The sequence below is a fragment of the Python bivittatus genome, unplaced genomic scaffold (assembly GCF_059951505.1).
Source record: "Python bivittatus isolate LINGU-HERP-01145 unplaced genomic scaffold, Pbiv_v1 ctg000330_np1212, whole genome shotgun sequence".
Classification (NCBI taxonomy): domain Eukaryota; kingdom Metazoa; phylum Chordata; class Lepidosauria; order Squamata; family Pythonidae; genus Python; species Python bivittatus.
In genome coordinates, this window is record NW_028277058.1 from 24,612,905 (window position 1) to 24,638,663 (window position 25,759).

A 25,759-nucleotide genomic window follows, 5' to 3' on the forward strand; every position below is an offset into this window, starting at 1 on the left:
TTGTGTATATAACGGGAAGGGTTACAGTACAACAGATCCCCTTATTTTAGACAACTATTCCTTGCTTATTACAAATAACTCCCTCATAAATCAGTCTAATTATTGGTTTGTCTTACCATTCACGCTTGAACTTCGGATCAAGTGAATCTTTATGTTTGGCTTCAGGGTGACCTTTCAAGTGCAGCTTTAGGCCTATCTTAAGCAAATATTTTCAACTGGATCTGTGGAAATACTATATACTGCCTTGACTTGAGAGGCTAAAGCTGAAGTCAGGCAGTATATGTTGGATGTAGACCTTTAGTAATCTGTATCATTTCATGTAACAGGAAAATCTTTGTATGTGCTAGCTATTTAATGTTGCCTGTGAACCTCATTGAAGAACTTTTTCTTTAGATAGACTAATTGCATTAGTTTAAATTGCACCTTGGGAGGGATTCTTTTCATCTCTATTGTGCTAAACATGACATAAATAAAGACTATCTATCAACACTGTTTCATTGGTCCCAGTTTTATTCATTTGTGGCTTAATGGCTCATTTACCGACAGGGGACAGGGGAAGTTAACATCTATATGAAGCCATCAGAGCAAAATAAAAATTGTAGTGGATACAAATAAGTAGGGGAAGAGTTAATCATACAGATACAATTCAGTCAACATAAAAGTAAGCCAAGAAATTGCTGGGAAAAAGTCATGACAGAAATTCACAGAGGTGGAAGAATATCATCACAGAAAGGCCCAGTAGCATTAACTTTGTACAGAATAAATATTAACAAAATTGAGACAGGAAAGGGAAGTAAAGGAGAATTCAGCTGCATTACAGATGTGACCAATCAGATCAACTTGTGATGAAGAATATACTTTTTTAAAAACTCTGGCAGTGATTTTTTAAGTAATATTTCTCAAATTGTTGGTTATAATCCCTCTGAGTTTGAGAGGGGGATAATTGCAAAATAATGGATGGTGGGAGGTAGCATCTGGATGTTCCTCTAGAGCAGGGTTTCTCAATCATGGCAACTTTAAGATGTGTGGACTTCAATTCCCCAGCATGCTGGCTGGGGAATTTTGGGAGTTGAAGTCCACACGTCTTAAAGTTGCTGAAGTTAAGTTGAGAAACCCTGCTCTAGAGCAAGCTTATTAGTTCTGTATTGAAGTATGCAAAATGCAAAAGAAAGTGAAATTTCCACAAGTTTAAATGAATACCAAGTATTTGTTTTGGTGTTTTAAAATATTGTACTCACCTTTAAAAGGAAGACTAATCATGCCTGGAGGGCATGAAGCTCCTATGTAAATTTCTCATAGTCTGATATGACCTTCACTCTGCAGAAGAAATTGTGGTGCAGGAGCTGCGAGGCTGAAGCAAAGAGGGAATTGCAACAGTAGTGAAAAAGATTTGCAATACAGGCACTAGGCTTAAAGGGTTTATAACAAGCACAAGCTCTTCCAGTGCAACACCAAAAGCAATTTATCACCTGCCAGTGTTTTGCAAACTGCAGCATTTTAATAGCAGTTTCAGTGAAGCTGTTTTTTCCCAGTATCCATAGGCCAGGCAAAGGAAGCACTATTTTATTTTTTATGACTTTAGGGAGTGAAAATAATTGTCCACAAGAATGAATTATATTTCCCCATCTCTTTTCATTCAGAAATCAATACTGAAGTCAGTCACTGCCTGTATTTGTCTTTTATCTACCTACAGCACAGAACTGCTGTAAAAAATGGGGTCTCCAGGAACATTGTCATCTGGCTGCAGTGCAAAAGTAAGGAAGCTGGTTAAAACCAGAAAAAATGTAGTTTTAAATATGAAAGTTTTTTGTTTATTCATTAAAGTTTAAGGTTTATCACTTTTATTTGATATATAGACTATAATGATTAAAAGTAAGTGGTATATGCATCTCTTGACCAATCCTAATCCCTATGAATTCATTTATTTTATTTGGGTGGCTGGGGTGTTGCACAAATTCTTTGTTTCATTATAAGGAATCATAGTATTACCCAATTTGAAAACCAATGGTTTAAATCGTCATTTGTGTACTCACACATATAGATAATGACCTATACAGTGCAGCTATCTAGAGTTGTGAAGGACTTTGCAGAGGGGGAAAAATATGCACCATCTAGTGCACACAAGTACTCCTCGACTTATGACCATTTGTTTAGCGACTGAAGTTACGATGGAGTTGAAAAAAATGACTTACAACCAGTCCTCACACTTATGATGATTGCAGCATCCCTGCAGTCACACACACAAAATTCGGGCACTTGGCAACCAGCATGTATTTGTTGCAGGATTCTGAGGTCATGTGATCACCATTTGCGACTTTCCCAGCCAGCTTCCAACAAGCAAAATCAATGGGTAACCATGTGATTCACTTAACAACTGCATGATTCACTTAACGACCACCACAGAAAGGTCATAAAATTGGGTGCAGTCACATGACACACTACTTAACGATGAATTTTCTGACCCCTATTGTGGTCGTTAAGTCGAGGATTACCTGTAGGCTCCTGCATGTAGTTCCCATATTTCCCCTCTGGACTGTTACAGCAGATCAGAAAATACAGGATTTCTGATTAAATTTTTGGGTACCTGGACACTGAGAGACACTGGGACAACACTGGGAGAGTCATGTGACTATACAGATAACTCAGCCACCGTTACAGATAAGTAACCCTCTATTTATCATAGTGTCTGTGCATCACACATATGGATAAGCTTATCAAAGCTTACTTCAACTGAAATCAGTCAGATGGCCATAGAGAAGAATAACAACACTGTCCTGCCAAAAGAAGCATCTACTCCAGAACTGATATCCAAATGAAAATGCCTCAAGAATGTACAAGATTATGGCCATATAACTAGCTTTGTAAAGGTCAGATAAAGCTACATCAGAAGCAGAGGACCAAATAATGAAAAGGATGTATTGTATACCAAATACTGAACTGATATTGGCAATCTCTTCTTGGATCTCATATACCATAAAATAGATGGGAAGCAAAAACAAATAACTCCACAGTGTATTCATAAACTTCTACAAATCTCCAGTGAATGGAAGATTGTTCAAGAGAATTGAAAGGTGATGAAAAAGAAATTTCACAAAAGAATAGCTAATTGATATAGCAACTTTTTGGTGGAGAAAAAACAAATTAGGCTATAGAACCAGTTTATTATTATGATAAGATTGATAAGCTTTCAAGGCATATAACTTGCTGGAGCACCAAGCAGAGGAGATAGAAACCCCAAACGAGATTTCTAAGAATAACTGTAGTCAAAAGTCAAAAAATTCAGAATAAACAATAAAGACCAAGAGGCAATATCCACAAATGGCTTACCAGGGGTTTAAAAGTCATTCTGGATTTTCATTTGTGGTAAATTGTGGGCACAAACTATTCGATGGGAGTCTCAATAGACAGTTACAGACTGGTGGAATTTTCATTTGTGAGAAACGGGGCTAAGAAAGTGAGCTGCTGAACAATACACCAGATCTGGAGAAACATAGTAAGTGTGATGAGCTAAAGTCATCATGCCTTTGAGCAGCAATTGGTTGGTCTTGTAAATCCTGGGTTTAGGGGAGAGGGCTGCAATTAAAAAAAAAGTGCATAACATACATGTATAAGTTCCCAAAATAAAAATGAGGTTATATATTTTTATTCAACTGAAAATATAATTGTACACACAAAATATCTGTACATAGCAAATCAGTGTTAAAAAATAAATAGTAAGAATACCTGAATATTTGAATAGCCTTCCCTCCCTCCCTTTCAAGAATGGTGTCAGTAAGTCAAGTGAAAATAGGAAGAATGTGGTGAACTTTGGGACTCATGTGATCCCCTTCAAGATCTTCAGTCCTGAGAAAATAATTGAGAAAATGTATTAGTACTAAACCTCTTCGCTTCTACAGGTAATGGGTCTCTAATGTCACTGTTGTGGTACCTATTTGTATGTTGTACACTCATTGTATATGTAGCCAGTGGAGATAGTTCAAGGAAAGGTAGATTACACTTAAGAGATGAAATAAGCCCATACAGAATCATATCCATATGTGGAGTTCGTTAAGCAACTACCTTTTGATGGAGGATCAGATAATAAATAATTTGCCATTTCATCTGGTTCAAGAAAATGCCAATTAACTTGCCCAATGTTGGTAGAAGGCAGGTATCAATGTCACAGGCGGAATGGCTTTGGATAAGTGGCGTCCGCTGAATCTTGCTTTTGCCAGAATCAGGAAAACCACCTCATGGCACGGTGCTGCGAGCTTCACCCCTTTTAGTTGTCCATGGCATGTTGCAGTGCGCAGAGAAAAGGAGCAAGGCTCATGTCACAGCACTGCTTCCGCCCGTTTGACTCCCCGCCCTTTGATCCCCATGCAGGTGCCACTGCTCTGGATCTTTTTAAGTTCACTACCAAGAATCAGGCAGTCATGCTTTCATGGGGCGGGAGGAAATCACATACACGTCTTCACTGTTGTTGAGAACAGTAACACAAATACCCGCATCCACATATTGTTGCTGTAATGGCAGTGTGAACTGAGGCAGTGAGTGAAATCATAGCCAAGAGCATGCACCGGAGTATGTAACTTCCTACCAAGAAAGTCTGTGCAGCACTAGAAGGATTTTTGCTCTGGGCAGGCACGCATGTGATACAGAAAGACCATGAGCTACAAGTTGCTTTCATATTTGTTAAAATAAATGAACAATAATTAGGTGCATGCTTAAAGTAAAGGTGAAGGAGAATATAGAGTTGAGGGGAATGGGATATATTCTTTTCTTTGCCAGTTTCTCTATATTCTCAGTTCTTTCTACTCACTTTATCCCATATTTCAAACATGTTTGAAAGGAAATGGTTTGCAGATAATTTGATGTGGAGAAAGGAGAGCAGGGACGGGAGTACATAGGTCCTTTTCTCAACAGCTCCAACAATGATTTTTCCTAAAAAAAGGCACAACTTCTGGTTTCTGGGAAGACATATTTTCATGTAATGTGGAATTAGGCCATAAGGCTGAGAATGTGAAACGCTGTGCTATTCTGGAAAAAACAAAAATGTTCTGATACTTCAAAACAGTGGGTTTACAGAGACCTAAATTTCTCTAGCCAATAGGCCTGTGTCATTAAACACAAAAATAGACCGAGATGGAGAGTGTAACATACACAAGCTGAAACACTACTGGAGACAGCAAGTGAAACAGAAGCCAGGTCAACTGGCAATTCTGGAAAATGTAGTCCTAATAGAGCAAAAAGGCTGCACTATTTATCACTGATGATTGCAGCTCTTTTGAAAGTTTGAAAACATGCTAAATTTCAGAACATATTATTTTGGCCTAAAATGTTGTAAAAATGAAAGGTTGCTTTTGAGAAAAACTATTTTGATACAGCATAAATACATATATTTGCTTTATGGTTGGAAAGGTCCTTCTCTAGTGATCTAAAACTACTTTTTGAAAAGAAAGTTCATGCATGCCACCTGCTGTCACAATTTAGAATACCTTTCTCTGCCACAATTTGACGTTACTGAAGCGAGTGTTAGTAGCAGTAGCAGCAGCAGCAATTTAATTTACTTGTATGAAGTGCAGGAACACAGATGTATCAAAGGCTAAAGTATGGGATGTTCAAATTCTTCTACAAGCATCCAACTTCTATTCATTCATATACCTTTAATGATAAATAGTCCTGTCCTTTTAGAACTCATCATTTACTTAAGGAAAAAAAAAGATTGTTTTCCAATGTGTTTTAGCATTTAAAGCAGAGAAAGAACCCAGTTTTGGCGGGGTATGATCCATTATTTCAGAATCATATACTCAGAAGAGATGGAGGGAACTGTGTGTCACTCAAGGAGTGGTTCATTTTAAAGAAATGCATATAATCATAGGGTATATAGCAAATTATTAAAGGCAAAGTCAGGCTTATTCTGCTTAGTCCATGAATGTCTGACTACAGCTTTCTTCTTTGCTTGGCTAAAGAGGGCTTATAACACACCCATTTAGTTAAAGTAGGCAAAACTGCTTTTGAGCCAGATCAAGATGTCAGGCCAATGACTCAGTTTAGATTGGGCTCATTTATTTAAGAGGATTTAAAAAGTTTGGGGTATCAGAAGATGAAATTTATCTCCCACAGGTGTTGCATAAACATTCAATGCAGGCAAAATTACAAAAGGATACCAACAATTTGTAAATGCCAGCTACGCGATAGAGAAGAAACATTATTTTACCACTCTCTTTGCTATGAGAAGAGCTGCAGTGCCAGGAGGCATTTAAATGATATTCAATAGATTATCAAATACATTTTGTTCTATGCAGTATTAATTCCTATTAGGCACAATATTAGCACAACTGTTTATGTTTCAAGTAATGGCACTCATTTGTTATCCTGTCAAACTGGTAATTTTTTAAATAGGACTGAGGCAAAAGGAATTTGGCAATGTATTTGTTTTGTGCATTTTAAGCAGGCAGTATAGCATTTATAGCATTATTTTAACTAAACCTAGAGCCAGGAAAGAAAATCAATTCAAAAATGCAGTGCTAGTCTATTCTTCACATATACTTACCTACACAACAGAAACATGAATACATCAATGAAGTTTCCAAATCATGTTGAACTTTCATGTCTGAAAACTGTATCTGAACAGCAGACATGTTTACATTTTGCTAGTATTACCTTACTTTAATGCTTTTTTACTCTCAACTCAGCAAGTCTGGTAATATATGAATGCACACAGTTCATAGAAAAAACAATTCAGTAGTAACACTAAAAAAGATGTTTGCTCATTATTACATGAATTAACTTTCTATTCTGGAAAAAAAAACTCAGAAAGGATTTTTTGTTTTTGCTTTGTTCTTTAAAACAAAAATGCTTTGAGTTTTACTTAATTAAAAAAAGCCCACTCTGCAGCTTTAGTGTTTTTAGAAGGACAATTTGTTTACTGCATGCCACATGTGCTGCGAGATTAGTTTTAAATTATACAGTACTCACAACTGTGACTTTTCCCCCCAATAAGGGCAACTTTCCTCCAAAGCAAAGTTTCTGACCTTGTGTTCTGAGTACATTTATCAGCAGGCATATTGCCCAGCATAACATTCCCACAGCACATTATATGAGACTTCTTATCCACTACTGCTTCACTGAAATATTCCATTCCTTTCAGCTGATATATTAAGAAAACTTTTTTTCCTGTTGAAATGATTATGAAATTGATTTCCCTGCTATTGCTCTTCAACGTACAAGCTTTTTCTTCTATGCCATCCCAGCTGTTTTAATATTATTAGTGAACTGCATGAAAAGGTTACTGTCTGCTATCCACTTGGGAAAAAAATGACTACACTTCATAAATTATTTTTTTTATTTAAGGAGAAATAACGAACTATTACTTCCACTGAGAAACCTGATATAATTATGTATTAGGCTTCCACTGTTCTGTTGGAATAGGAAGGGTGCTTAGTGTAGATTAAAATAATCTATATAAAACTTCTGATATGCTCAACTACAGAAGAATCCAATTACGTAACCATGTAGGACTATACATTTTCTACCATTAGAAAACATAGAAACTGGTTCCCATGTAGCTTCTGCCTGCAGATAGAATTATGTAAAATTCTGTACTGTAAACCCTTTCTTCAATTGTTACAGATTGCATAGAAATGGCATTTTACTGACACATTTACAGATGTTCAAATAAACATAATTTGATTACAATCTCTGAAAAGTGAAACAATGAAAAAAATGGCCACCAATAATTGGCATTATAATACTAAATAATATTAAACTCACATCTTTCAAATGTATTTTCATTAAAATTCACACATTTGAAATAATTTTATTCATTTTATTTGTATATGTCAAAATACATTTTTTTTTTTGCAAAATAGTGGGTTTTGCAAATAGTTTCATGCAGATGCAAGGTCTGCTCAATACTACCAATAAAATCAATGCAACACAGTAGCCAGTTTTGAAAGAATAAATAACCTATATATAAAAACACTAAAATATTAGAGACATATTTAATCATTCACAGGCATCCAAAACATTACCAAATATAATCCACAGTATGCCCAACCAATCCACAACATTTCTCAGTGTGTCGCAGTTGCCCAGATGGAACAATTCTCTGCTTGGTTTGTATTAGCTTAAGAGCATGAAAGAGCATGTCCATCTTTAAAGTTATAAAGACCTAACCTGTAACAAGATACCCCAGAACTATCCTTGTACTGTACCTTTAGAATCAAGAATCCTGAGCTTGGTAGTAAGAGCAAAATATTACAACATCTTCAAAAAATCTCCCTTCCCACCCTCACCACTCCCCAACACACGAAGGGGACTTGGGTCCACCTGATCCTTCTTCTTTCCAACCCCAAAATGAAGCAGTTCCCCAAGAAGTAGGCAGTAGAACACAATGACCTTTTAAAATGAAGGGGTACAAATTCACATTTAATATAGTATACAATCAATAATACAATAGCTACTACAAGCTTTACAATGTACAATTTATTTTAGTGGTGGAACTGTTCAGTGATTTTTAGGCATTAGTCTGTAGGCCAGTAAGACGGTTGTATTTAATAGTTTTAGTGAACATATAAAAGCAGTTTCTTTTCTAACAAAAGCTATCTTCACTGGAGTACTTTTTAGAAGGCCACTGAAATGTATAAAATGATCTAACATGATGATGGTATAAACTGAGGTTCCCCTTCACATGGCAACAGCAGTGCATGTATAAAGTAAAAGGCTGGGCTTTCAAATGCCTTTAAAGTTTACTTTGACTAGCACAGCAGGTTTGGAGAGTACTCAAATACAGATATGTGAAATGTAATGAAGATGCTCTATTTAAGTTTTATTAAGGTGAACACTATTCAAATGAAAATTGGAAAAGAAAGGGCTTTTTGTAATTAGACATATTTTGAAGAGTGGCTCCATAACTCATCTTTCTAAACTTTAAATCATAAAAATGAATGGATGTTGTTAAACACTTACTTTGGAGCAGCCTAATTTACTGTATTTGCAAATGGGGAATTTTTATTCAAGCTTATTATGTGGGCCTGAAAAATCCAAACAACATACATTAATATATACAGCATCACTCAGTACCTACTAAAATTAATGTGAAGGTTACAGAATCTAATATTTTGCAGTACAGTCCTTTTTTCTTTTCTTTTAAAAAAGTGACCAATTGAGGCTGGAGACAGAAATTTTAGAATAATCTATTTTCAACTGACTTTTTAAAGCATCTTTCATAGAAATAAATGTATATTGCACAACCGTGAAAGCAAAGGTTCCATGAAACCTCTCTGGTTTTGGGGTGGGGGGCTGAAAAATACAGGATTAGTTAGTTACACTGTAGTATTTCTAAAGGATGTGTGTCTCTGTAGATATAAAGCTGTGAGAATACTGTACAAAGAAAAATCTGGTACATGAATAATTAGAAGGGAGCACACAAATCCAAACTTAGATTTTTTTTAAAAAAATCAAGGGGGAAAAAACCAGAAACAGTGACAAACAACAAAATAAAGTAACTGTGATAGCAGAAAGCTTTTTTTTAAACGTGTTTATGTACAACTAAGGCTTACTGGTTAAATATCTGAGGCTTATCAGGCCTTGAACACTTTCCTTATATGCAGTAGCTGTAAACAAGATTTCTCAGTCATTTTGTCTTCTCAGCAGCTGCTTTAACACATGAAAATATGATCTTGGTTTAAAAAACACACACCCAGGTAAGAGGGCTTTTGGCAGAATATCTGAAAACGACAGTCTCCAAGAAATCTTCCCAGGCATCCAGTGACTTCCATGCTATGGTCCACTGGAGTTACTAATTATGTGCAATCCCATGATTTGCCGATTGAGTAAACAATTTTATTTGGAAAGCTTGCTGATCACTCTGATCAAGGCCCCATTTTCATCCTTTAGCCTCTGGTTATCTGCCTTCAGGTCTGGTAGCATCTATAAGAGAAGAACAAAATACAGCATAGGAATGTGATATTTGACAAAACAAAATTTCCAGAAACAAATCATCTTCATAGAGTAAAGAAGAACTGTGTTGTGAAGATAGAAACAAATCATCTTTATAGAGAAATAATAGAAGGCGGCAATGGAAAACCACTTCTCAAAACAAAACAAAACAAAACAAAACAAAAATTCCGCAAACATATCATCTTTATAGAGAAATATTACATCATCTAATAAAAGTTTAAAACTTAAGGTCCATCTGCATGAACTATGGTTTCTTAACAAATGGGTAATTGGATGTACTGTGAAACATGCCAGACAAAAGCTTTGCTCTTTTGGTGAGAAGGCAGTTTATTTGTTCTTTTGCAGAGTTAGTTTACTCTTTCGGTGAGAAGGAAGGGCTAAGAACTTCAGTTTTGGCTCTGCCTTCTCAGAGATGAGTAGTGCAAGGATGAATGGATGGATGGAAGGAAAGAAGGAACCCACCCACCCAGCCACCCAGAGTCTGATGCTGGGCCACTGCAGAAAGAGATATAGCCTCTCCATCACATTTCAGGGCAAGAGGAACCATAGTAGGAGAGCCTGCATGACAGGAAAGCCCTAAAACCAACAGTTGGGCAATGTAAGCAACAGCATTCCCAAAGCAACTACAAGCAAGCAGGGCTGTTGGAGGTCCAGCACCATATTGACACCCATCTGCACTAGCTATAATGTTCTAATGAATACCAATAATCACAGTAGATGATGGCATAAGATAAAACATCCCTCATTAGCTCTGGCAGTTTTACTTGTAGAAGGTTGGATTTCAGAAGCTTTATGCTGTTCCCTTTGCAAAATATGCTTGCATATTTTTTTCCTTTGCAGAATGTTGCTTTGTGGATTTTTTTCTTTTCTTTTCTTTTCTTTTTGTGCCTTCAAGTCAGTGTTGACTCTTGGCGACTGCCTGGACAAGTCCCTACAGTATTCTTGGAAAATTTTCAGAAGTGGTTTTCCATTGCCTTCTTCCTAGGACTGAGAGAAAGTAACTGGCCCAAGGTCACCCAGCTGGCTTTATGCCTAAGGTAAAACTAGAACTCACAGTCTCTCAGTTTCTGATCCCTTAACCACTACTCCAAACTGACACACTCTGTTTTGTGGATAATAATTCTTATTTAGTAGAGTAAAATGTTAGATCACTGGTTTTTTAACTACATTTTTCTCCCTTATTGGGCTTATTGGCTATTCCACTCATGGTAGACTTTGAGCAATGCCCAATGCAACAATCAGATTCAAAGCAATGCATAAAAGTAAAACCCCAAATACTATTAGCAACAACTGAGATACAGACATGTTTTTGCAGAGATGTCTGCAAAAAAACAAAGCAAGTCCTGAAGGCATGCCACAACTTTGAGTGTGGGGGCCAATCTAATCTCTGGAGAATACTGTTCTGAAATAGGGGAGCGGAAACTGAGAAGGCCCTGTTCTGTGGACTCTGCATATGAATTCCTTAAGAGATGAAACCTAGGGAGATCTGTCTCTTCCAGATCATAGTAAATAGGCAGTAATGATTGGGAGTAGGTGATCCTCAAGATAACCTGGTCCTAAGCCAAAAAGTTTTAAAAGGTGACAGTCAGCACCTTGAATTGTACCCAGAAGCAAATGGGTACCGATCATAACTCTTGCAGCAGTGATGTTACATGGGTGAACTAATTAACATCCTTAACTGCCCAACTTGCTGCATTCTGCACCAACTGAAGTTCCAAGTGATTTTCAAGAGCAATACTGAGGGCAGTCCCAATGTAGTAATTCAAATGAAAGATCACCAAAACATTAGCTTGACCTCCAGCTCCAGAAAAGGTCATAACTGACTCACAAGATGGAGCTGTGTAAAGGACCTCCTTTATATATGCTAGATTTGCTGCAGAAATATTGTATTTTGTTTTTTCTTAAATTTAATACAACTTAAATTATTTTTCTGAATTTGTCTTATTAATACTAAATTCCATCTTTTATTCTGAAAGCTCATTGGGGAAGATTATGCCCCAAGGGACATTCAAATACATGAAACAGTAATTCAGATTTTTATTTTTTTGTGATACAGAGTTTAACGTTGTTTGGGATAAACTGAAAGACAATACAATTACTGCTGAGTTTTGAGAGACATGCATTCATATATTGTTTTTTATATATGAGCGTTGGAAGAGAATCATTACATTTTGCTGATTTTATTGGATGTTATGAGATGTGTTAGGGAGATGGGGGAAAGTGGGGAACAGAGCATGGCCAGAGATGATTTTTATTATTATTTCAATTTTGAGGCCACCAACTCCATAGTGACTCTATATATATATATATCAAGAAAAAAGGAGGCAACCGATTGGACACAAAACCCAAAGAACCAAACAGCAAAAAAACTAATCCAAAGGCACTCAGCTAATGTCCTAAGCCAAGGCCTGGGAGAACCACCAGGTTTTTAGTAAATATTGATGGAGTAACTGGCAGGGAGATTTGGTGGGAGTCTGCAATATGGCTGTTATTGGGAAAGAAGGGCAGATCACTGGTTGGTATTCTTTCTTTTCAGATTGCAGTCTAACTAAAGAAATCCAGGTGACACGAAGAAGAGCCCTCAACCTAAATGTCTTGATGCTTAATGCTGGTGTAGTTTCTAGTAAAACATATATTATCCAGAATTTAATCCTCAAGGAAAATACTGACCTGGCATTTATTATGGAGACCTGGCTGGGGGTGGAAAAGGGGGAATTAGGGAGTTATTTCGGTCTAATCTGTGATGCAGAAAGCTAGGGCTCGAGAGTGAGGAATTGGTGGGGCCAGAGTTTATAAAAATTCTATTTTGTTCATCAAAAATTCATGTGACAGTGTATTAACGTTCAGTTCGTTGTTTCATGTATAGCTGGAACAGTATTGGTGTACTATCCAACCTGTTGCAAGATGCTCTGTTTCTGAGGTAGCCAGGGTTAGTTCTTATGTGGCAGTGGATTATGATAGACTTCTTTTCCTGGAGAAATTCCAATTTCCATGTGAGGTTTCTGACTCAGGAGCAGCTCAGGATTTCATGCCCACTATTACAAACATGGGCCTGTCCAAAATGGTCCACACATGAAGTAGGACACATACTGTAACTTTGTAACTGCACTGTCAAGGTCAGATCACTCTTTGAAAAATTTTAGACTGAGGACTGCAGGGATGGAAGCAAGTTAAATGGTCCAACCCAGGTGCCTAATGGATTCAGAAGCTTCCTGAATATTCTCCCACCTCATCTATCCACAATATTGTTGAAATCTTGGCTGATCTATGGAACATGGAAATATCAAGTGGTTTATATCATCATTCCTATGCATCCTCTTCACTCAAGCCAGCTAATTTGGCACCATGGTTTATCAGAGAGCTGAGAAAGAGATAAGTTGAGGGCTGTGGAAGAACCCTTGGGATGGATCAGGTCAAATACAGAGTGGAGTCTTTATAATCCTTCTCTGTGGCAGTGGATGCAGTGAAAAGGGCTTATTTTTCTTGTTCCACTGTGCTTTCACAGAATGGTAAACATCTCTTTCATGAAGAGATTGGGTAGGGAGAGCCAAAACAATAAAAGGCATGCTGTCAACAATTTTGAATGCAGTGTTGGGGCAATCATAGGAAGGTAACCTTGTCAACCACATGTCCTCTTCATATAGATTCTTTTCAGCTTGTAGACTTGGAAAATGTGAACAGGGTATATGAAAAAAATGAAGATCTGCCATCTGCTTGATTCTTGCTCCTTATGTCTGATTAAATTGGCCAGAATGGACTGACACATCGTTAAACAAAGTGCTGAATGTATTCTTAAGTATAGATGTGTTCCCATCTGCTTAAAGAACCCAATTATATGATCTCTACTGAAAAAACCTCCCATGACCCAGAGAATCTTTCATTAAAGTTCAATCTTTTTTTTAATCAGGACTTCATCTGGGATATGATACTGAGAATACTATGATCACCTTGGTGGATGATCCACACTGAAAACTAAATGGAGTGGCAGGGGAGGACAAATTCTCAGCAGCTTTCAATACCATAGACATGGTACCCTTTGTGCTGCCTAGCAGGGCTCGGTATTAAGACACTGCTTTATAGTGGTTCTTGTCCTTCTTGTCAGGATATGTCCAGAAAATAAGAGCTGGAGGGCTATTGTTTGATACCCAGGGTCACAGGTTTCTATTTTGTCTATGCTCTTTAATATTTATATGAAGCCACTGGGGGAGTGAAACTACTGGGGAAGGTCATTGAAGACATTCAGCTTTACTGCTTCTTACCCTATAACTTCAAAGAAACATTCAGTACTCTTAAGCATTGCCTAACTGCAGTAATAGTTGATGAGGGAAAACAAAATGAATGTAAATCTAGGCAAGATGGATGTGTCATTTTTAAGGAGAAACTTGAGGACTGAACTGTTTTGGATGGGGTTCTACTTACCCCAAAAGGACAGGCTTGCAGTTTCTAGAGTGAAACCCAGCTGTCACTGGATTTCTAGTTGGAAGCTGTGGCAAGGAACAGCTTTACCCAACTATACCTAATATATCAACGGAGTCAGTTAGACTAGGTGACAGTTATCTACACCTTGATTACAACGCATCTTAGTTTCTGCAATATGCTATATGAGGGGTTTCCTTTGAAAAGTGTCCAGAAATTGCATCTGTCAGACAGTTAAATAGCCAAGGTACTGGAATCGGTCAACTGCCCACTGGGTACAATTTATGGTAATGGTATTGTCATTTAAAAACCTGAACAGCTTAGGGTCTGATTATCTGAGTATCTCACTTAAAGGAAGAGACTCTTTCAAAGATATCCTGCCGTAAGAGGTTCAGCTGTCTGGTTGGGGAAGAGTCCTTTCTCCTGTGTGGCTCTCAAACTATGAAGTGCTCTCTTTAGTCAAGCTTTTTTAACTGTAATTGATGCTAATATTATTGATTATAATTTCAATGGGTTATTTGTTACATTGAACACTTATGTGAGCAAAAAAGTGGGGTATAAGTTTAATAATAAATATAAAATAGTTGAGATATGGCTTCTTTGTCCCCTATTGGGGGCAAGAGAGAGAAAGAGCAACGCAGAATATTCTGTTGTGTTTTTTTGGAATATATTTTTTCCCCCACAAAATAAGAAATAAAAATGACTGACAACTAAACCTCCTTTTTAGTAGCTTTGGCTTGTATGGGAAATTTTAGTAGAGTCTCAAGGCAACACTCCAAACATAATAACTGCCTTTCAGAGCAGGAAAATCTGTATTTTTCACGATAGGAATAAAACAAACCATCAGTAATTTTTTTTTAACTAAGGCATAAGAATGCTTTTACTTATACTTGAGAAAATATACTCAGTTGGATAAAAGGCCTGAAGCTGATTTTTGCATGATGACAATCAGAAGGCTCAAGAATATCTGGATGAACTGTACAACAGGGCAAGCATCATATAAGTCACATTGCTGTAAATGAGTTTGTGTGGTACAATATGTCATTATCTTTTACAAAAGCAAAATTACATTGGATTGCATTGACATTAGTTACGACTATAGTATATGGCTAAACTTAAAAAATAAATAAAATCAAAAGAATTTAAGAATGTGCATGTTGAAGCACTTATTTTGGTATATGTTGTACATTTACCTTGAGTTCTTCTTCCATTTCAGATATTCGCCTTTCTAGAGCTCTTCGTTCCTACAGAGAAGCATTTGAAATAATGAATGTATAATTTGGTTAGATGGCTCTCATATTATTGTAGTACAGTCCAAGAAGTTCATAATTAACCAGAAGCACAGTGAGGGGAAATTTGCAAGGCCAGTGATGTGTAAAAAAAATAATTCTACTTTAAAACTAAGAAAACATAACAAAATGTTGGTTGTATTCTATCAATTCAGTCAATTATTTGTATAAATATACACAGGCAATAATTTTGTTACATAAGCTTACTATTACTCCTTTAGCTAGATTTTATTTTATACAGTTTAACATACAATAGAGGTAAGAACTCAGTTAAAGGAAGCACAAGGCATAAGCTATCACAGACAAGCAAATGTTAGTTTGCACACTTTAGTGTATCCAAGAAATAGTAATACTGCATGTGGGTCCTTGACATATTCTGTTACAATTCATATAAAGGGTCAAAAACTTTTATAGCTCAAATTATGGTTGATAGCCTGACAATGCCGTGAGTCCAGTTAAAAAGCAGCTGCTAAATCCTGTGTTCATCATTCAATTATTTTCAAATGTGAAAGAGAAAAGCAATTACTGCAAAGTGTACATTAACATCTGCATTCAACAGTGTTATGCAAAACAAGCAGCATCAGCTGAATGTGTAAAACTCTGGTTAGATCATACCGCCCCGTAGATACTGACTCTTGTCGGTCACCTTTCAGATACAAATCATTTGAATTTAGTTTAATCATAGTTAAGTGAATTCCCTGGCATATTTTCCCCAGTTTTAGAATGTAATAGAGTAATAACCCACTACTATTGGTTTCTAAACTCGCTGGTTACTTAACTAGCTGGTAAAAAATGAGTTTCTAAAAAATATGTTCACGTGTAGCAGTGATCAGTTAAGTAACTGTGAGTTAATTGGCATAAGCCTGAAAAAAGCTGCAAATTTAGAAGGCTTATACTATTTTCAATATTAATACATATTGTGTATCTCCTGAAGTATAAATGGAGAACATATTCGAGAATGTTTGTAGGCTAAAAGTTACACTATCAGCCAGGTATATGGACTCTTGTGCCCTGGGCTGGTAGTAATTTCTTTAAAAGGTTCTATACTGCTATTATCTAATCCAGGGTTTTGTCAACTGGATTCTAAGAGAACTTAATGGTTTCCATGAGAGATTAAGGGAAAAATATGAAATAATTTTAATATATACATTTGAATAAAGAAATTACCACAAGAATAAGCTTTGTTTTATTGCCAGTTTCCTATCACTAGATCTTTGCCTCTTGATCATGGGTCCTGAATTTTTTTTTAAAAAAACTACCAGGTTCCAGAGTTTTAAAATCCCTGGTCTAACCCACTGTAATTTTATAAATCATGATGGTGACTGTGACATCTTTGTATGTAGATATCATTGAGAACTTCCCTTAACTGTCTCCTAATTATGACCATAGTGTAGTTCTACATATGCTGATAGCAATTGCTTAATGAGACCTATTGAATGTGAGCTGGGCAAAATCACTATTATTCACATTGAATTTTACCCTAGTATAAGCAATTGCTTATACAGTCTGTAGAATACAAATACACTTGAGAACTATAAATGGAAATCCTACACCAAACCATGTTCAAGATATTTAAGCATTCTGTAATTAACATTTAATTATTAATTATAAATTATAAATATTAATTTAATTATTAATTAATTAAAATAATATTTAATAATTTAATAATTTCCCTACTTCACTGGGAAAGAAATATTGTTCACAAAATTTCTAAAAAACTAGACTTTTAGAATTCTGAAATACAAGAAATTCCTAACTAATACCATCCCATAATTATCTAGTTATGATAGCTGTTTAAAATCATACTGTTTTCTAGGGGTGTGTCCAAAACAGAAAAAAACTGTTCTGAGCTTGGAACAAATCACCATGTTCCAGATGTTCTCCTAACATCTTTCAGGTCAGTTCATGGTTCAGGAGAAATGAACTGTTCGGGGTTTCAGACAAAATGAAATTTGGATAGGGTCCTAGGGTGAATCTCCTCTCAGCCATCTCAGCACCGCTGCTTGGACTTTTCATTCCCTTCCATGAACTGCTTCTGATTGGGAAACATGCATGGACCAAAACACCTAAAACTGCATGTTTCAGTTCAGGCATAGAACATCCAAAAGCAGCTGCTCAGTGTATGTTCATGCATGGAGCATTTTGCACATCCCTACTCTTTTCCAATTCAGATTATTATTTTATAACATTTAAATTATAGCAACAATAAAGAGTAAAATGAAAATGAAAAAAACCTACCCTTTTTTCCATTTCTAGCAGAGATCTATCAGCAAATCTTTCCTGTCTCTGAAATACATAAGTGATTGCATGCTATTATTGTTAAACTTTTTGTGATCAGTAGCATGGTAGCATAGAATTCCTGGTGGACATTTCCTACTGACTATAAAGTTCCAAGAATGTAGCCTCAATAACCAACATTATGCTTTTTCAGAAAAAAGTGAAAGATGAAAAGCCTATGCTGTAGGTGTCAGAAATTTAGGTAGTCTTACTCAACAAAATGTTCAAAAATTATTTTCTATGGCCACAAAAGAAATGGAAATATAGACATTTTTTATGGCCACAATAACAGGTATAAACTGAAGCTATCTAGATTCTGTTTAAATGTAAGGAAAACTTCCTAATGGTAAGTTGTAAGAGTGAAAGAATTGACCTATTGAAGCTTGTGGGTTCTCCATCTCTGAAGGTTTTTAAGAGGCTGGTAAGTCACCTCTCATGGACAGTTTATTTGATTTTCTTGCACACTGCAGAAGGTTCGACTACATGATCCTTGTGGTCCCTTCCAACTGTACAATTCTATGATTTTTATATTACATGTCAATATTTCATAAGTAACTGTTGCTTATTTTTACTCAGATTAAATATATATATTACCTGCATTGAAGTATCCCTAGAGGGTCACAATATAATTCTGTGTGATATTGAGAATAATCAAGTGCAGTTAGTTTAGAAACTGGTATAATTTACTGTCTCCATCCTTTAACTGGACAAAACTGTTTGGATATGTACCATTAATGTCAGAAAACTCAGTAGCATACCATGCGCTCTACTTAACCAATCAAATCAAAGCTCCAGGATTCTGCCTAAAATGTTAGGGTGTGCCTTTACTTAAAACTCTTAATGAAGATATATTCATGTTCAGGTCCCTTTTCACCTGAATTAGCAGTCAGTGCAATCAGCAATGACAGAACTCCCACAGTAAACATTTATAATCCCCTGAACTTGTTCTTAGGAATATGGTAATACTAGATGGTAAAGCCACACAGGCATCACATATCAGCATTAACTGCTGCTCATGAACAAGCATAACTGCTTCTGCTGAAAGTACAAGGAGAGGTTCAGTGCACTAGCAACTATGTACTTCTACCTCCCCATCCAAGGGCCAATGTTTGCTTATGAATGTAGAAATGTATGCTATTCTCATAAGTGCTGCACTCCAGAACAAGAATTATATGCACAAATCTTGTATTTTAACATCATGACACTTGGAGTCCACTAAGATAAACCCTATATTTGCTCTGGGGATTAGAAAAGACTGCACTGCTACAACATATAATATATATGTAAACAAATTTTCTTCTCATAGATATTTTGCTATTCTAAACAAATGTACCTATGAAGCTTCAAAGCCTCATCTTTACATAGTGCTAAATGATTGTTTAGTGCTTGGTAAACAAACTTAAATCTCATCTTTATATAAAAACTTGGATAAACTATGGCTAGCCTTAACTATGATATATTCATGAAACATGTCCTGAATTATGCAGAATAAGATCAGTGTTTCCTTGTCATAAAAGGGAACACACTGTAGCGTTACGGAACTTGGTAGAACAAATTGTGTTAAGGATAAGTATCCTGGTATTGTGACTATTAACACCTGTTTGTCTGCGGACATTTCCTTTAATGCTTACCCGCTCCATTCCATGTGAATTTTAAAGCATTTTAGAATATCAGAGACATCCTTATAAAGTAAAAATGGTATACTGTTTTGTTTTGAATGAAAGATGTGTGGTATGCTATAGAACAGCAGCCCCCAACCTTTTGGGCACCAGGGACCGGTTTCGTGGAAGACAATTTTTCCACGGACTGGCGGGGGGGATGGTTTTGGGATGATTCAAGCACATTACATGGTAAGGTTTTGATATGAGTCTGCAAGCAATTGATTTATTATGGTCTCTGCAGTCAAACCTCTCTGCTAATGATAATCTGTATTTGCAGCCACTCCCCAGTGCTAGCATCACTGCTTCAGCTCCACCTCAGATCATCAGGCACTAGATTCTCATAAAGAGTGCATAACCTAGACCTCTCGCATGTGCAGTTCACAGTAGGGTTTGAGCTCCTATGAGAATCTAATGCTGCCGTTGATCTGACAGGAGGTGAAGCTCAGATGGTAATGTGAGCAATGGGGAGCAGCTGTAAATACAGATGAAGCTTTGCTTGCTCGCCTGCTGCGACCCAGTTCCTAACAGGCCACATACCGGTACCGGGGGTTGGGGACCCCTGCTATAGAAGATATAACTGAATGATTATGTGCTATCAAGCTAACTCTTAGCAACCAAAGAGATAGATTTAATCTAAAAGCAAGGAATAGTGTGACTTAATACCATATGTATATTCTTTTCTTTACTGGTTTTTTTTTTTTTTGGTTTTTTTTTTGCGGGGGGAAGAGAGATTGTGTCTGTTAAGTTTTATTTGTTTGTTTATTTTGGGTGTGATTTTTCTTGGATTTTGTTTGTACATGATTTCTTCCAGGAACTACATGTATGATCTTTGTGTTTTGTAGTACCAAATTAATGATTTGGTATTTGGCCTAAGACCCCATCTCTCTTGCCAGTGTAAATTTCTTTTAGCAACTCTATTATCCGGTACATGAATTTTTGTAACTAGACAAAACAGCTGTGGCCCAAACAAAAAGGGGCAAACTCTCTCTCATGAAAGTCATTTTTTAAAAGTGCCCATAATGTATTTTTAGAATTCCAAGTCTGCTGTTCCAACAAAAAAGGTTTGGGATCTCTGATGGTTTTAAAATTATCTGCTGCAGAAACATTTAAGTAGCAATAATATCTCAAATATTCAAAAATGGATATCATTCATTCATTCAATATCTCAATTGCAGGCAATTTACTAAACATATCAAATAATAAAACCTTTCAAAATATTTGATAAAACTGATTAAAATCATAATACAGGCAGTCTCCGGATTAAAAATGCCCAGGTTACAGACAACCCATAGTTAAGAACAGAGTCTATTGTAGCAACATTCAAGTTAAATACACAATTCGAGTTAAATACACAATGGTTCAAGTTCATTACACAATACTACGGCTTACATATAAATTTGACTTAAGGACAGACCCTGGGAATGGAACTCCTTCTTAAACTGGGGATTACCTGTAATACCCAATGAAACTCTACCTTAGGTTATTATACCCAAGTCAAACAGATGACCAGAACTGCCATCAGGCACAAAAGATCTGACAAAACAGCTTTGTCCTTCCCATCTGAACTTTTGGGGAAATACCACTCCAGAAAAAGGGGAATGCCACCCAAATACAACTTCAATACAAATACAAATGCCCCCCCCCCCCAACTTCTTAAAGAAAGATGCTCAATAAACAAGGTGGACAGGCCCAACTTAGAGGAGAGTGTCCTGGAAATATCTGGGGGTTAAGCCACGTAAGCTTTTTCATACAGAACTTATACTTTCCTTTTCCTGAGCTGATATACAGCCACTCCTCTTTTAGTGCCTACTTTGTTTAGTGACCATTTTAAAATACAATGGTGGTGATGGTGGTGGTCGTCATCATCATCATCATCATTTTCCAAAAGACCATGTGTGCATTTTCCTGTGCCTGACAACAAAAGCCTTCAGTGTGAAACTGATTAATGTCTAGTCAATTTCAAGTAACAGCACAGCCAGCTGGAGGGTTCTAATCAACTAATTAAGGTCACAAAGCTGAGCTTGTTAATTTGTAGTTAGCACTTTTTAGGGAAATACTGTGCTGGGGAGAAAAGCAGCTCAGGAATAGATAGCTTGTTTAATCAATCTCTGTGTCCTGGGTGGGGTAAAAAATGGGGAGAAAAAACAGGTATGAGAGAACTTCATGAGAGAACTAAGTATGAGAGAACTTCATCTGTATGAAGAGAACTGTATGAGAGAACTTCATCTAAATGAGAGGGCAAAAACCAGCTATCTTTGCAGTGTCTCTCTCTGTCTCGCTCTGAGTAATGTATTCACTTAAGGAACGGATTGCAGTCACTAAATGAGGAGAGGGTATATTTCATTTCTTTTCTTGTCTTCCATGTCCATTTTTTTTATATTGAGATAATAAGCTCAATATATTTTTAGATTTATATTCCTTCCTGTACCATGTGAACTTATGAATAGACTTATGCTTAAATCACAAAATTAAAACCTTTTATAAGATTGCCTCATTCAAACAAGTATGCATCACACTTAATGAACTTAGAATTTAATCATAAAAGGTATTTGACTATTTTGTGTAATTTTTTTCAAACTGAACATTACTAAAATGTTACCTGGAATTCCATATTCCATGCAAATGGAGTAAAGCTCACTTTAGCTTCTCTAATATGTGGTATGCAAAATACTGAATTACCCCCTTTGGGCCAAGCTTAAAACAATAAAGCATTTCATTAAAAATGCTATTCATTGTGCCACTCCATACTTGATTCTCCCCAATATGTTTACCAACGAAAGTTGAAATATACAAACCTGGGTTGCCTTCTCCAATTGTAGCTTAAGGTCTGTTAATTCCATGTTTGTATCATGCAACTGGGCTTTCAGTTTTTCATTTTCAGCTATAATCTGTTCGTAAAGCTAAAAAGTACAGATTTTTAAGTCATGTATTGCTTAAAACTTGCAAGCTAGCTCTATAGTTGCCTGAAAGGAAGACTACAGCTTTTCCCCAAATAATTTATATTTATAATGGCAAGGTCATTTTAGATTTATTAAGAATGCATAATGGGAGTATATCATATTTTCTCTATTCCCTTATGGATAAACAGTATGTGCAGTCCTCCTTTGATCTATCTAGTCAAGTATGCTGCCCCCCAAAATAACCAAATAGAAGCTTCCATTTTGCCCATAAACAGAAAAAGAAGGCATTAATCATATTCTGTTTTAGTTCCTATGTATCTTAATTTTGGTAACATGGACCCATCATAACTAATAGCTGCTGACAGACCTATCTTCTTTTAAATTTCTCTAACTAGTGATGCAGGATAGTATGACCAAAGAAAAATATGAAAAGAAGTATCCAAAAGCAATTTTGAGAAACACCAGCTCACAAGATAAAAAGACAAAAGCCTCCTTAGTACAAAGTATTATGCCTAAACTGATAGCTTTATATATGCAATTCAAGAATAAAGCCACTTGAAAACTTTCCATAGCGTGGTATTTCTCACTTGTGAGAAGAAAGTAATTGGACAGTGAGAAAGTTAAGGAAAAGGAGAATGCACTCTTGTGAGAAGTGATACCCCACAAAATTAAGAGTTAATAAAGCAGAGGAATAGTCCAGGGCTGGGCAGTCCATGTATGGATTTAAGAGGGCAGGAAGCTGGAACATAGGTGAGAGAATGATTTAAGAATGAGGAGATACCAGCATTGAAATGTACTTGGCTTGTGGGAGAAAGAATTACGAACAACTTGTACTTAACCTTGTAAGATACAGTGGGGCAAAAAAGTATTTAGTCAGCCACCAATTGTGCAAGTTCTCCCACTTAAAAAGATGAGAGAGGCCTGTAATTTTCATCATAGGTATACCTCAATTATGAGAGACAAAATGGGAAAAAAAGTCCAGAAAATCACATTGTCTGATTTTTAAAGAATTTATTTGCAAATCATGGTAGAAAATAAGTATTTGGTCAATATCAAAAGTTCATCTCAATACTTTGTTATATATCCTTTGTAGGCAATGACAGAGGTCAAACGTTTTCTGTAAGTCTTCACAAGGTTTCCACACACTGTTGCTGGTATTTTGGCCCATTCCTCCATGCAGATCTCCTCTAGAGCAGTGATGTTTTGGGGCTGTCGCTGGGCAACACGGACTTCCAACTCCCTCCAAAGGTTTTCCATGGGGTTGAGATCTGGAGACTGGCTAGGCCACTCCAGGACCTTGAAATGCTTCTTATGAAGCCACTCCTTCATTGCCCAGGCAGTGTGTTTGGGATCATTGTCATGCTGAAAGACCCAGCCACGTTTCATCTTCAATGCCCTTGCTGATGGAAGGAGGTGTTCACTCAAAATCTCACGATACATGGCCCCATTCATTCTTTCCTTTACACAGATCAGTCATCCTGGTCCCTTTGCAGAAAAACAGCCCCAAAGCATGATGTTTCCACCCCCATGCTTCACAGTAGGCATGGTGTTCTTTGGATGCAACTCAGCATTCTCTCTCCTCCAAACACGACGAGTTTAGACCAAAACATTCTACTTTGGTTTCATCTGACCATATGACATTCTCCCAGTCCTCTTCTGGATCATCCAAATGCTCTCTAGCAAACTTCAGATGGGCCCGGACATGTACTGGCTTAAGCAGGGGGACACGTCTGGCACTGCAGGATTTGAGTCCCTGGCGGCGTAGTGTGTTACTGATGGTAGCCTTTGTTACTTTGGTCCCAGCTCTCTGCAGGTCATTCACTAGGTCCCCCCGTGTGGTTCTGGGATTTTTGCTCACTGTTCTTGTGATCATTTTGACCCCATGGGGTGAGATCTTGCGTGGAGCCCCAGATCAAGGGAGATTATCAGTGGTCTTGTATGTCTTCCATTTTCTAATTATTGCTCCCACAGTTGAGTTCTTCACACCAAGCTGCTTGCCTATTGCAGATTCAGTTTTCCGAGTCTGGTGCAGGTCTACAATTTTGTTTCTGGTGTCCTTCAACAGCTCTTTGATCTTGGCCATAGTGGAGTTTGGAGTGTGACTGTTTGAGGTTGTGGACAGGTGTCTTTTATACTGATAACAAGGTCAAACAGGTGCCATTACTACCTGGTGGTGGAGGACAGAGGAGCCTCTTAAAGAAGTAGTTACAGGTCTGTGAGAGCCAGACATCTTGCTTGTTTGTAGGTGACCAAATACTTATTTTCCACCATGATTTGCAAATAAATTATTTAAAAATCAGACAATGTGATTTTCTGGATTTTTTCCCCCATTTTGTCTCTCATAGTTGAGGTATACCTATGATGAAAATTACAGGCCTTTCTCATCTTTTTAAGTGGGAGAACTTGCACAATTGGTGGCTGACTAAATACTTTTTTGCCCCACTGTACATGAAAATAGCAGGACTGAAGCAAAGACTTTGGACAAATACAGAAACAAACATTTGGAAGGATCTTTCCTTCCTCCAAATGTCCCCATTTTGTTACAGTAATTACCTTAATTTGGGGAGAGAGTTTATGTGTACATCTAGGTATAAAAATGATTTCATAACAATGGAAAAGTTACAATATACTACCACTATTACAATCAAATACCTTTTTAAAATCAGTTGTATCTTCTTTTTCTAGTTTACTGGTATATAATTTGCGATCTTCCAAGTAACTGTAACCGGTCCGTCCTAGTACTGAATCATAACGATCTCCAGATGACCCTGTGTCGTATCTTTAACATGAAAAAAAATCAAGGTATTCACAGCTGAATTCAGGCATCACACAGATCCATGGTTTGCAATATGTATGTAAGACAATGTGTGATGTTTTTCATGCTTATTTCTACCCAGCATGTTGAAATGATATCCAGAAACAAGTTGCTTTGTTCTATTGCAGTTAATACAACAAAGCTGTGTTGCCTTTTGTTAGCAGAAGAATAGCATAGATGCAGATGTACTTCCCTCTGCTACCTCTTTTTTCAGGAGTGATTTCAGAGAGAATTCAAACTGAATAACACCAGAAGTGAAAAGTACAGGCTTATTTAATTCCTTCCCAGTTCTTTGCCTACTTGAACCCATATCTAAACTGCTTCTATCATCAATGGTTTAAATAAGTATCACCTGAAAAGAAAAGCAATGCAAAGGAAACTAGTTGATCAGAGAAATTAACAAGGAACATTCACGTGTTTATTTCCTTTCTCCTGAAGTAACGTACAGTTATCTTT

The 25,759-nt window shown here is 36.8% G+C and overlaps 2 protein-coding genes across 6 annotated transcripts in view; both read right to left on the reverse strand.

The window, feature by feature from the left end:
* Positions 1 to 3,994, reverse strand: part of PAWR (pro-apoptotic WT1 regulator) — a 69,561-nt gene extending 65,567 nt beyond the window's left edge. Inside the window, exons 1-2 of one of the 2 annotated variants that reach the window (XM_088141847.1) lie at positions 3,724 to 3,994; positions 1,239 to 1,351 (exon numbers count right to left, since the gene is read on the reverse strand). The gene's annotated coding sequence lies outside the window, so the exon portion shown is untranslated. Of the gene's footprint in view, positions 1 to 1,238; positions 1,461 to 3,723 lie in introns of those variants that run through there. The other variant, XM_088141848.1, reaches the window with a different exon arrangement.
* A 3,802-nt stretch (positions 3,995 to 7,796) lies between these two features.
* PPP1R12A (protein phosphatase 1 regulatory subunit 12A) overlaps positions 7,797 to 25,759 on the reverse strand; it is a 136,317-nt gene continuing 118,354 nt past the window's right edge. For 2 of the 4 annotated variants that reach the window (XM_025177189.2, XM_007422267.4), the window contains 6 exons: positions 25,141 to 25,267; positions 22,384 to 22,488; positions 17,889 to 17,936; positions 16,266 to 16,296; positions 15,555 to 15,605; positions 7,797 to 9,915 (listed from right to left, as the gene is read on the reverse strand). In XM_025177189.2, coding sequence (XP_025032957.2) covers positions 15,574 to 15,605; positions 16,266 to 16,296; positions 17,889 to 17,936; positions 22,384 to 22,488; positions 25,141 to 25,267 — 343 coding nt within the window. In that variant the 3' untranslated portion in view covers positions 7,797 to 9,915; positions 15,555 to 15,573. The remainder of the gene's footprint in view (positions 9,916 to 15,554; positions 15,606 to 16,265; positions 16,297 to 17,888; positions 17,937 to 22,383; positions 22,489 to 25,140; positions 25,268 to 25,759) is intronic. The other 2 variants (XM_025177186.2, XM_007422266.4) reach the window with 1 other exon arrangement.